At 47.3% G+C, this 12762-nt stretch overlaps 1 protein-coding gene across 8 annotated transcripts in view; it reads right to left on the bottom strand.

The window, feature by feature from the left end:
* Positions 1–12762, bottom strand: part of mark4 (microtubule affinity regulating kinase 4) — a 59114-nt gene that overhangs the window by 19292 nt on the left and 27060 nt on the right. For all 8 annotated transcript variants that reach the window (XM_035384548.1, XM_035384549.1, XM_035384550.1 and 5 more), the window contains exons 4-8: positions 7931–7979; positions 6544–6609; positions 3454–3524; positions 3257–3313; positions 2096–2332 (exon numbers count right to left, since the gene is read on the bottom strand). In XM_035384548.1, the coding sequence (XP_035240439.1) occupies positions 2096–2332; positions 3257–3313; positions 3454–3524; positions 6544–6609; positions 7931–7979 (480 nt within the window). The remainder of the gene's footprint in view (positions 1–2095; positions 2333–3256; positions 3314–3453; positions 3525–6543; positions 6610–7930; positions 7980–12762) is intronic.

The raw sequence follows: 12762 nt of genomic DNA, 5'->3' as shown, positions 1-12762 counted from the left end.
ATGTACTGGGGCTGTTCTGCTTCCAAAGGTACCAGCAAGTACCTAAAAACCTTAGACTAAAACCTGGTATGTGTTCCCCATCTCTTCAAACATTAAAAGAGGTGACTCAGTGAGGTTATCACGGCAAAGGGAAGGCACAAAAAGTACTAAATGCAAGGGGTGTCAACGACAGGTCAATTTCCGAATAAAAATGATGTCATGTTAATAATGAGATTATATAATCACAACAAGATTATGCAATTAGAATTTGTCATATTGCTCAGCACAGAAAACATTTGATAAACAATAAAGTGGAATTTATCCAGCATTCTTTGTTCATACTCATATTCTTCCAATGTATACGTGTGCGTGTTCATATATATATATATATATATATATACATACATATTTACCACTGTAATGTAATAATAAAGAGACTGCATGAAACAGGCAGAGAGAATGGGAAATTGACCATGACACTGATGCACTTAAAATTGCATTTACACGTTACAGATGAGCTGAACGCAGTGCTCTCTATAGGACAGTTCTTAATCAGGGCATCAAGCCAGCAGTTCGGCAACTGAGGCTCACTGGTGAGCAGCCTTCTGGCCCCAGCTAATCATTAACTTCACATTCGATACATATGAAATTATGTGCCCTGGTGTAGCTGGAAGAAGGCCTCCCGGGTTAATGCACTCCGGGCCAGCTTTCAGCCCGCACCCTGGGGCACAAATCCTGGGTCATGCCAGCCTTAGTCCTCCCTGGCAGCGCGTGGTTGCTGGGATTAGGGGGTTGTTTACAAAACTAGTCTCTGCTGGGAGACAAGGGGTAGATTCATGAGGGAGTAATGAATTTATCGAAGGGGGGAGTGGGGGGGAAAAATCCAGCAGCACTTGGGTAAGAACTGACTCAATGCATGGAACAGGACTTCTGTAAACAGCCACGTCACAACGGAAAGCCTCCAGTTAATGTTTACCGGTGACGAGCAGCTCCCACGGCCTCCTGCCCCCTGACACTGATCTAGGATCAGCTTACCCAACACAAAAAAATCATTATGAGATAACGGCGGAGGCTGGGCCAAGGCCAGTATACCAGGGTAGAGCCTACATCTGCCGGGGCAAGCAAAGGGTCATTAATCGCTTAATGGGCAGAACTGTCTCAACAGCATAAATGACTACAGCCAATCACGTTTTACTGGTTAGGGGCAGACCGTTTTTTGATTGGTTAATATCAGTCAGGAAGAAGCAACAGAAGACAGCCGCACTTATTCATCAGTATATGAACCCACACGCTTTCCCGTCACCGATTTGCAGCAGCGCACTTCTGGATATCACTTTCACCGAACCACTGAACATCCTTTGCTGAAATGATATCCAATCAGGGTACTGATTGAAAGGGGGCCTTTTTCTAATGGTTTTGATTTCATGCCCCCAGGTCAGAAGAATCCAGTGCCAACTGGCGCTGCCTGGCTCAAAAGGGTTTGGCGAGACTGGTTACATTTGGTATTAAAAAATTTTTTTTCCCCCATGAATTTTTAACAATGGCAGATTTTTAAAGTCGCAATGAGGAAATGGGCACATGCATGCTGTGACTCATCTGTAAACAGATGTCCAAACGATGGCATGTACAGCATACCGCAACGCATACACCTTCTGCAGCGTCTACTTTGACCAATCTGAATTCTCCAAGGATAAGAGCATTGTATACCAGTAATGATTTTTTTCACTCGTCAATTCACAATCCACCTCAACCCCGCCCACGACCCACTAGAGCAGTTAACAACTGTGGGACGCGATCCCATGTGGCATTGCCTGATTTGAGGATAGGATAGGCTGAAAATAAGGGGTGGGGGGCGGGGGGAGGGAATAATTGATACTGGTAATTTTTTGTCTCTTTACTACATGTCGAACATCACAGCCACCCAACAAAGCAATGTTGCAATAAAGCAAAGAGGCACGAGAGGCCGTGGTGTATCACCAGTCACGGCTAAAGGTCGAGTGTGTGGGTGGGGGTGTTGGGTTCACGTAAATTTGTGGAGATTCATATTAAGGGCTGCATCAGAAAAAGGTTAGGGAACCCCTGGGTTCCCGCTGGCACAGAGGCGGGGGGGGCTTGCCTTCAGGTTCTGCCCGTCGAAGGGCAGCGAGCCGCTGACCAGCGTGTAGAGGATGACGCCCAGGCTCCAGATGTCCACCTCGGGCCCGTCGTACTTCTTGCCCTGGAAGAGCTCGGGGGCCGCGTAGGGGGGGCTCCCGCAGAACGTGTCCAGCTTGTTCCCCAGCGTGAACTCGTTGCTGAAGCCGAAGTCGGCGATCTTGATGTTGGAGTCGGCGTCCAGCAGAAGGTTCTCCGCCTGCGTTCCATCGAGGCGGGACAGGGTCAGGGGACGCTAGGCTAAGGCGGTTTCAGGCCTAGTCATTCTAATCTAACCGCTTTTGTTTGCAGTCAAACCTTGCGTGTTTATTATTTATTGAAAAGTACAGTATGGCCCAATATAAGTGTAAATTAGTCTGGGGGTGTTTCTCTGTTCAGCAGGAAAGGCGCTTTAGGGGTACCGCCCTCTTTATGAGCCTGCAGCCTATCAGACAGAGGCTGCGAGGCTCAAACTGCTCAGTACCACATGGACAGGCACTGCCAATCACGCACAGTGCAAAATAAGGAAACCTACACCCGTATGATCTCAAAGCACATCTTAATTTTTAATCCACATTATGATGATGACCATTATAAAATTTTAAAGGGGACGTTCACCTTTTTTATATTCTTTTCAGTTTCAGATAGCTCAAATAGTTTTAGTGTGCAATGAAGGATTTAAGTATCAGTTTTTATATTGTGCCAGTACTTTATTCCTTCCCAATTCTCATGCAGCGTAACCTCTTGACCTGTGTAGTAATCCTGATACAGGAAGCTTGCAGTCTCAGGTTGCAATATTAAACGCAATTTCTTGAAGAATAATTGGGTAATAAACACACACACAACATCGGCAGGCACAGTGTTGCTGTATAAGCCGCTTTAGAGTGACCTGAAGTATATTTGGTTTCTTAAGACCAGAATGACCTAATACCAGCCATTGTAAAGCTGGTAAGATTGTCATGAACTTCTGCAAATATCTGAAATATCCTTCAATGCATATAAAACTGTCTGGGCCAACTGAAAACATACACCAAAACTTAATATGAAAAACCCCAGAAAGTTAACTTTCCCCTGAAGTAATACGGCACTGAGACCTGTACACACTGATAACCTGTACAGACTTCCGCAGCAGCCACATACTCACCTTGAGGTCCCTGTGGACAATGTTTTTCTGGTGACAGTAATGGACGGCTGACACAATCTGTGGGACAGAGACCGACAGACAGACACGCACAGGCGGCGGTTAGCTTGGTGAAAAGGAACGGTGTCTGCTATGTCCGTGCTTTGTTAGTTTTGGGATGCTACTCTGGTTAGATGTGAATGCGCCGTGCGGGGGCTCACCTGACGGAATTTGGCTCGTGCTTCTTTCTCCTTCATTCTCCCGTGAGACACGAGGTAGTCGAACACCTCACCTGGGAGAGAGAGACCGTACGAAAAATTACACCACTGCCTTTTATAGTAATAAGGTGAGTGAACATAATATACATTTTCGTTGAAGCAAATGGCTACACCAGTATCATAGGACTATCATAGGATTCTTATTTATTTTTCCCCACTCAATGTCAGTCATCATAAAAATGCTCAGCCGGCATTGTGTGTATCTGTGTGTGTGTCTGTGCTTGTCTGCATGCGTATGCGTGTGCGTGTGTGTGTGTGTGCATGCACGCACTTGTATGTGTGTGTTGGGACAGATTAAATATCTCCCTCATTAAAAGGCAGAAGAAGGAGGCTGAAAGTCAGGAGGCAGTCAGAGGATAAGGATAAAAACTGAGGCTACGCTTAATGAGAGGGGGGCGGAGAGGGCAGAGAGAGAGAGGGAGAGAGGGAGGGAGGGAGGGAGGGAGAGAGAGAGAGAGAGAGAGAGAGAGAGAGAGAGCCTGTCTGGGGTGCATTGAGTTGGGCTCAAAGCCGGATGCCTGATTGATGTGACAGACGCATGTGTATGTCTGTGTGCCCGAGCGTGTGTCTGTGCATGTACAAAAGTGAGTGTGTTAGTGTGCATCCATTCGTTTGAGCAGAAAAGGATAAAGGATATGCCTGTGTGTGCTCGTGTGTGTGTGTGTGTGTTTGTGTATCAAGCTGGAGGCAAATGCGTACAGAGGCAGAGAGAGAGGGAGAGGAGAGGGATGCAGATGTGCCAAGCCGTTTGGCGAGGGGGTGAGGGTGGGGTGGCACTTCAAAAGGGATGTGCCAGCCGAATAGGGAAGAATTAGCAAGGAAGGACACAACATGGGGACAGGGACCGAGACAGCAGGAGAGAGAGAGAGACTGAGGAAAACAACAAGGGGTCACACCGATAGGAGAAAACAGAGAGGGATAAAGAAAAAGATTTATCGATAAGGACAGAAATCTCAAGACAGAAATGTCTTAACCCCATACCAGAGGCATGGGGGAGAACGCCAAGAGAAATAACATTCACCAGGATGCTAAGGGAGAGGCAACGGACACTCTCCGTCTTAGGTTTTTAATGGTCTTGGGGCTAATCCTTTAGCCTGCTATTAACTAGCAGCCCAGTGCTTCATATGTCATAATCAAGTGGACTAGATCAAGTCGCAGGCCTCATAGTTTAGAAAGAGGAAGCGGAGCAAACCCGGCATGCGTGCGTGCGTGCGTGCGAGCGGTTACACGCGCGAGTCTGGTGGCGGGAACGGCGGGTGAGGCCGCTCCCCCCCTCTGCTCATCCAGCTGACGCAAACGAGGGCCGAGTCATGCGGCCCTTCGCCCGTCGCCCCGAGCGATCCTCCGCCTCTCCGCGCGCTCGGCTAGCGGCCCGCCCAAACGGCACGCTTCGCCCGAGCGTGGCCGCGGGAACAGCGCGTTCTGCGTCAGGAGCGATCGGGCTTCTCTCCGGCAGAGCGCTGCCATTCGGCTCTGCTGCCTGAGCGGCTCCGTGGAAGCGCAGTACCGCTGCTTGACCAGCAGGGGGCGGGCTGTCAGGACACACTGTGGGGATGTTTGACTGTGTTGTGGCGACCAGGCCCCGCTGCTCAGCACAACGGTGACACAAGGAGAGGAAGGATAGCGCAAGAGATATGTCAACATAACGTGTGTGTGTGTGTGTGTATATGTGTGAGTGTGTGTGTGTGTGCGTGCGCATGTGAATGTGCGTGTAAATGTGTGGTGTGTGTGCATGCACATGTATGTATGTATACATATATGTATGTGTGCGTGTATGTATGCATATATGTATGTATTTATACAAATCTATACCAGCTGCCTGATTGTTTTATAACCTTGAAAATTCTTTTCATTCGAACAAGACACTCTTGTCGTGGAGAGTCTGGAATCTTATCTCCTAAGCGGGTCACCTTATGGTCACAAACCACTCACTGATTCTCAACAGATAGAAATGTCTGTATGGGGATATTTTGCAACAGGTCCATGAGTACAAAAGCCCTAATTAAGTCCAGCCTGCATTTGTCCTTAGCATTCACTAATGGATTTTAGATAGCTGCTTACTTTTCGTTTCCAGCACAACACTGGGTGTTTGGCAGCCACTTCATTTAACAAAAATGTTGCTTAGGTAATGAAAAAGTGCACTTGCTAAACCGCATTACTTGAATTTTAGGTCAAGCCACTTTGCTCTTAGACTGAACAGGGTCCATTTGAATGTTTCCCCATAGGGTCCAGCGACTAACTACCGCTGCAAACAAGCGTGCGCACGCCTATGCCTGATCTCAGATTTGGTGAACGCAGCTTCAAGGTCCCTGAGGGTGTCTTTAGTCACCAAACATGCTGGAAGAGGTTTACCAATGTAGTTTTTACCAAAGGACAAGCTGACCTTTTTGCTTTGGGACAAAGAAATACCAAAAACATTTTAATTGCACTAAATGGTAAGTCAAGGATAATGCACAATTTTGCTTAAACAAACGTGCAACATTAAAAATTCAACTTATGAGAGACATCGTGTTTGCCCCCAATGTTTTGAAAGCAGACATCTGTTTCTTTTGACGCACGTCACATGAAGCTTCTTACAAGCGCATTTGTGAGATTTATTTTTATTGTGTTATATCGAGCTCTTGTGTCATGACAATCCCAGAGGCGGTCAGGTCACCTAGACCCTTTATACTAATGAAAACCCAAAATATTTCAGCCAGCTTGAATAGGCTACTTCAGATTTTTCTTTTTCTCCAAATTCGGAACGCCCAATCATGTTTTGCAGGCCTCGTGGATGCGGTGTGCTCTGTTCATCAGCCAGAGTGCCGGCTGGAATGCGCTCCTCAGTAGCTCGCGCGGACTATCGCTGCTGCGTCTCAATCCGCCAGCTGGCCCGCAGGGCCACGCAGCTGCCGCGCTTCTTTAGAACACACCGTCGGCGGACACATCCATTTACCGCCAAAAAATTGATTTTAGGGCGCGGTCCCCCTCTTTACGTGCATTCTAAACGCAGCACCAGAGCGGAGAGCGTGAGGGTGGAAAGACGGCACCCACCTCCGCTGGCGTACTCCATGATCAGGTAGAGTGTCTTGTCCGTCTCGATCACCTCAAATAGCTGAACTGTAGGACAGAGAGACGAACACATACACAAGATATTGAGCACCTGGGAATTCAGACCTATCTGTGTAGCAAAATACTTTTCTTCATTTTATTATCATTTATTATTATTACTACCATAACAGTACAAAACCCTTGTATAACCTGGTAGGTAAATTAGTGATAACCAACAAGCCACCATTAAAAAAACCAGGGAGCACAGAAGGAGGAAGTAGCAGAGGACTGGCATGCGAGTGAAGACCACCCTGTAAATGGCCACAGTTGACATAACCCTGAGCCTGCCGGTGAGCAGCCTGGGGATTGGCCCAATAGACAGACCAAAGTGAATTGGAACAGCCAATGAAATGCCACCACTGACTGAAGCAATGAAAGTGCTGCATACAGTAGGCACTGCAGGTAGAACCAGGGCCATGCGCAGCTGAGTCTGCAGAAAGGAGTCTTCAGCGTGTTCACACTGGGGCTGGGGCGAGTCGGGCAGCCATGGCGAACACCAGGCCTGATTCAATCAGTTCAGTTCCATTTTATTTGCATAGCGCCTTTTCCAGAGACACTGACACAAAGACGCTTTATAGCGGATACAGAACAGAATACTGGGAAAAAACCAGGCCTGAAACCCCCCCCCAAATACGACTTCACCTCAAGCCCCCAGAACACAAGCAGTATCCCCCCAGTGGAGAGAGACCCCCACACGGCCTTGTTGAGCCTGTAAGTTTGTCTGTCAGTCCGTCAGTCTGTCTGTCTGTCTGTCTGTCTGTCTGCAAACAGGCAGAGGCCTGGCGCACCAGCAAGGTCGGGACAGACACGGGAGACCAAGCGAGGGCAAACGTGGCGACCCGCGGCAGGCCTGCCCTTCCGCTGGGCCCCCGCCTCTCTGGCCCGAAAAGGCCAGGGGGGCGGAAGAGAAGCGTGGGAAGACCGCGCGGCCCGCGGCGGGAGCTGAACGCGCTTCATTGCCCAGGCGCCTTGGAGTGCAGCTCCACACACTGTCCCCATCACATTGCATCAGCTGCTGCATTCTGCAGTCTGGAACACTGCACTAGCCAGTCTAGACCGGAACAAAATGCACCGGCCAGTACAGACTGGAACAAAATGCACTGGCTGACATAGACTATAGAAATGCACTGGCTGATCTAGACTATAGCAATACACTGGCTGATCTAGACTATAGTAATGCACTGGCTGATCTAGACTATAGTAATGCACTGGCTGATCTAGACTATAGTAATGCACTGGCTGATCTAGACTATAGCAATGCACTGGCCTGGCCTCCCCAGCCTTTCTGCGGACACACAGAGGAGAAAGGAGTTAAGGCCACGGCACTCACCTATGTTGGGGTGATTGAGGCCTTTCATGATCCGTACCTCTCGAAATAGCTAGAGAGAGAGACAAAGACAAGGTCAAACTGAGGTCGCAACACCTCAAATATCAACCATACAGAACATTTCATTGCAGTATTCACCTTTTTATTTATTTCTTTTTTATTATTATTATTTTTCTACAAATCACATTATCCTTCTTCCAAATCCAGGTGAACATTAAGCCAAGACAATAAACATAGCTGAACAAAAATAGATTGAAAGACATCAAGAACAGATTGATATTAGATTTGTCCTCCACTCAATCATACAAACACTGAGTTCAGGAGAATCCACCCCCCCACAAATAATTGCAGGTTCCACTCCCCTGGGACCACATGACCAGACGGAGACTGCCACCTCCGAGCAGACCAACCCACTGTTTCGGCTTCCGCCACAGATCAAGAAGGGCTGATTCTTTTAGTTTTTGTTTTTCCTCCTTTCTAGAAATAGCAGGGGAAGATTACTGTGTGCTGTATGTGCCGGTGCGCTTCAACACCCCGGAGTTAGGGAGTGAGTCAGACACACGCTCGCCCCCCCCCCCCCCCCCCCTCGCCCGTGCCTCTCTCTCGTGCCCGTGCCTCTCTCTCCCGCTCGTCCCCCCCCCCCTCTCGTGCCCGTGCCCCTCTCCCCCGCTCGTCCCCCCCTCTCTCGTGCCCGTGCCCCTCTCTCGCGCTCGCCCCCCCCCCCCCCTCACGCTCGGCCCCCTCTCTCCCGCTCCCCCCCCCCCCCCCCCCCCTCGTGCTCCTTCGCCAGCTCTCTCGTCTTGCTCGTGACATCTGCTGTAGCCGGGTAAGGCGGGCGGGGCGATGGAGCGCCGCGGTCGGGGGGAGATGGAGCGCCGCGTCTCGGGGGGAGATGGAGCCGCGCGTCTCGGTGGCCCCCGGCACGCGCGCCCAAACGCCTCTCAGAAACCAGGAGACGGCGGCAGAAAAAAAAGGGGAAGCCATCTGGATGTCATAAGAGCCGGCTTTCACCGGCTCACGCGGGCAGGGGAACGGACGCAAACAGTGACAGGAAACAATGGCAGGAATGCGCGCGCGGCTGCATCGGAATGCTGCGTCGTTAAGCCCATTCTTCCAAAACACAAAAACCCAAAAAAACCTACCCCAGCACCGCTGAGCGAAAACACCCCTGCCCTGCCACTGTTCCCGGGACATTATATTCTGTGCACTCTCTTAATGAACATACATATATACGCACATACACACACATACACATACATAAACAAAACAGTAAAATAAGAAAACAGTAGACAAGGAATCATATGTCAATTAAAATAAATATTGTTAATTAACCTAATATTTAATTAATCAATATTGTTCTAAGGCAATATATTAATTGGCACAGCGTACAATTACTGTGCTTGATCACATAGGCCAAAAGCTCAAACAAGCACACGCGCACACACACACACACACACGTGCGCACACTCACACATACACACATGCACACAGACGCACACGCACTCACATGCACAAGCACACGCACACACACAGGACATCATCCAATCAGCCAGGGGAAAGATGCCTCCAACACAGCTCGAGAAATTTAAAGGAAAAGCAGAGCATCATTTTTTTTTAGGTCAAAAGTGAGTAGCGGCAGTGCGGCTTGTGCACAGAAACGTGCTCTGCAGTGTATTTCATACTCAGTGTTTGATTTTTCCATCTCAGATGCAGTCAGACAGAAAAAGGGGTGAACTCAGAGTGAAAGCATTAATGCGACAATGCGCACTGACACATTTTCAGTCTAAATACAAGTCTGGATAATGTAATAACTGATAATCAAATAATCTGTCATAACTTAAAAATGTATGAAGTACTAAAATCAAATAATACAATAAATTGTTGGATAGTGTAATAATTTATGTGCACAGATAAAGTAATAATGTAATTATTGCACTATTCTGTCGTTCTCGTGTGAAAAGGTGGGTAAAAAAATATCTATGAATAATTTAATAACACGGTCATGTAGCTTGATACAACTTATAAAAGGAAGTAAAAAAATCTTCTATACATATCAAATTCGTGATATCAAAATGATACAAAGTTAAAACTTAACTTTCACCAGTACAGGCCATTGAAACTAAACAAGCTAAATTCCAAAACTATGCTATCAACAACGTGTGCAATCTTCACATATTAAAGTCAGTCAGTGAACAAATTAGCTATGCTTACTTGGGGAAAAACCGTTTCCTCTGAATTATTGTCTTTATATAAAAACTATAATTTTCCCAGAGGAGGAAGAGATACATCATTCTAAATCATAGTTGGCTGGAGCTAAGAAGTATTCTTTTGGAGTCTGTGCAACATTTAGAATGAATACTTTGTGCAGCAATAATTTTTAAGCAACGAAGTTTGGAAGTACAGCACTTGTCAAATCCTCGAATACAGCCTCAGTTTTGAGTGGTCAACTCTCAACCTCATCCCATCATGCTCCTTAGAAGCACTGTGAAATGCAACTTTCTGCTTGGACAAGGCTCAAAAATATTTTTGACTACTCCCACAAATTTGAAATTGATAGCCCAAATGCTAATTGCAACTGCCACAATGTGAACATTGCATTTTAAATGAACTGCATTTGGCACCATGCCTTTGAGGGTTTCATTGCATGCTTACAACACATGCACAAGCTTGCATCACCGAGACAAATGCAGTTACGATGGTGAAATCAACTTCTATTTCAATTTGATGTGAATGTTGTGTAACTTGCTGCATCAAGGTACACTCTGCTGGCAAGAGTAACTTCTAAATTGGATGCGATTGATTTTCCTTGCAGAACAAGCAAAAAGCGTAAAACCTAATCGCGTGTGCCAATGGACTCATCTGGGGCCATCTTTCATTAACGTAAGCAGGCTGCGGCATGTACTTTGGCTCAAGTAGAAATGCCCCTGCCATTTCTAACACGCCTATTTGAAAATCTGGGTAGTTTAGGATCGTCAGCTTTTTCCAAGTAGAAATGTTAGCACTTAAAAATGCTTCCGTCAAATCTCGGATGACATCTGGCCACTGCTCAGTTACGGGCTTCTTCCCCCCCACCGACAGAGGATTCGCCCTGGGTGTTCATTGCAGACCTCGTTTGATGTTTTTGTCTGTAAACGCTGGTCTGTTTTTCGTGCTTAGTTAAAAGGACTCATTGCAAACTCATTGCAAATTGGCTCCAGTGAGTGTTCAGTGTGCCAGGAGGGTACCGTTGTACCCGGTCGCTTACAGACTTCCTGTGTTTGACATTCCGTCCGTGCCACATTCTTTCCTGCCACCCGGTTGTAGCCTAATATGTCAACCAATTGCTTTTATAAGAGTCACAATTGATCCCTAATTGCCTAATTAGTCAGGCAATTGTGACAATGCAATCCCTATAGCGACTTCAAAGGGATTTAGATGACACTGCAGATTGAAATCATTTTGGGTGCCCTAGATAAACTGATGTCCCTACTAAAAACCAATGGATAAAGTCATAAGTTCAAATAAATAAATGACATTATCCAGAAAAGGTTATTACCTTATCTGTTAAACATGTGTTTTAACATACCCAGCAAGTTACTGCATTATCTGGTTTTATTGCATCATATGTGCAAAAGCCTTTAAAATGTACCAGCCAAGTAGTAACAAGTTATAACATTATCCGGTGCGGTTTACATTAACCATTGTTAAATCGCATGACTTGCATAATAGGATCTTCTTGGCAGCAAAAGATTTACCTCAGAAGGTGAACTGCCCATTCAAGTTATCCTACTTGTCAGTTGTTCAGTATGGAATCTCATCACATCAAACGAGGCGTTCCCTGCTTTGGCAGTGAGCTCACGCTAGTGGGGTGGGGGGGGGGGGGGGGGGGGGGGTGTGACGCCATAGCGGAATCCCCCAGGGGGAAAAGCAGATATTCCTCCCTCACCAGTGTCACATCACAGTACCGCCAAGCAAAACAACAACTTATTTTGCTCCTGGCGAGCACTGGACACACCCACTAATAAAGTAATTGGATTCCGGAACATAGGCCCAATGAAGTTCCCTCACACTGCCAAGTAATTTAATGGGTCCAGAGTCACCTACTGAAAATGTAGGCCAGGTGAATTGCAAATATGCAGTTAGGTCCTCTGACGCAGAAGCAAATATTATCTTGCCATCCGCAGGGAACACAGCAGAACACGCGTGTATTTTTGAGAGCATTTTTTTACAGGAGGTAAATTTTATTCACCGCTTTACTATTATTAATTTTTCAACATCCAATTTGTTGTGGGACGTTTGCAGGGAGAAGCCGGTCTCAGCTGTGAATGCCGTAAAGTTTCACTGGCAGCGGAATACCTGCTGCAGCAGGGCAAGCGATGTGCTGGGCGTGCGCTCACAAAGCTTCCCCTCACTTCTCACACAGCGAATTGCACAGGTTACATAACGCTGCACATGTTTGACGGACTTAATCCCTCTGTCACAGACAGTGACAATGCGTGAATAATCTCTCCCCCCGCCACACACGAGCGGCATCATCCATTTGCATGCAAATATGGCCCCAAGAAACGGCACCCATATGCACAAACACGCACACACACACGCGCATGCACACACAGACCCTTTGTGACCTGTCGAACTGAACTGACAGAGACAGGGAACATCAGCTGTTCACCTGAGCTCTACAGATGATAATCAGATAAACCTTCCCCCAAGCCTCCCTCCCTCCATCTTTCACTCTCCCTGCATCTCTCCATCTCTCTCACATAAATGACTTCCTGGTTCATTCCCCAGGCAGTGCCCCACGTCACTGTTGCCATGGTGACCCAGGTATTAAGACCGGGCTCTTCTCTGGCCAG

Source organism: Anguilla anguilla, chromosome 12, assembly GCF_013347855.1.
Source record: "Anguilla anguilla isolate fAngAng1 chromosome 12, fAngAng1.pri, whole genome shotgun sequence".
NCBI classification, from domain to species: Eukaryota; Metazoa; Chordata; class Actinopteri; order Anguilliformes; family Anguillidae; genus Anguilla; species Anguilla anguilla.
Note: the sequence above shows the minus strand (reverse complement) of the source record. Positions and strands in the feature narration are given on the sequence as shown.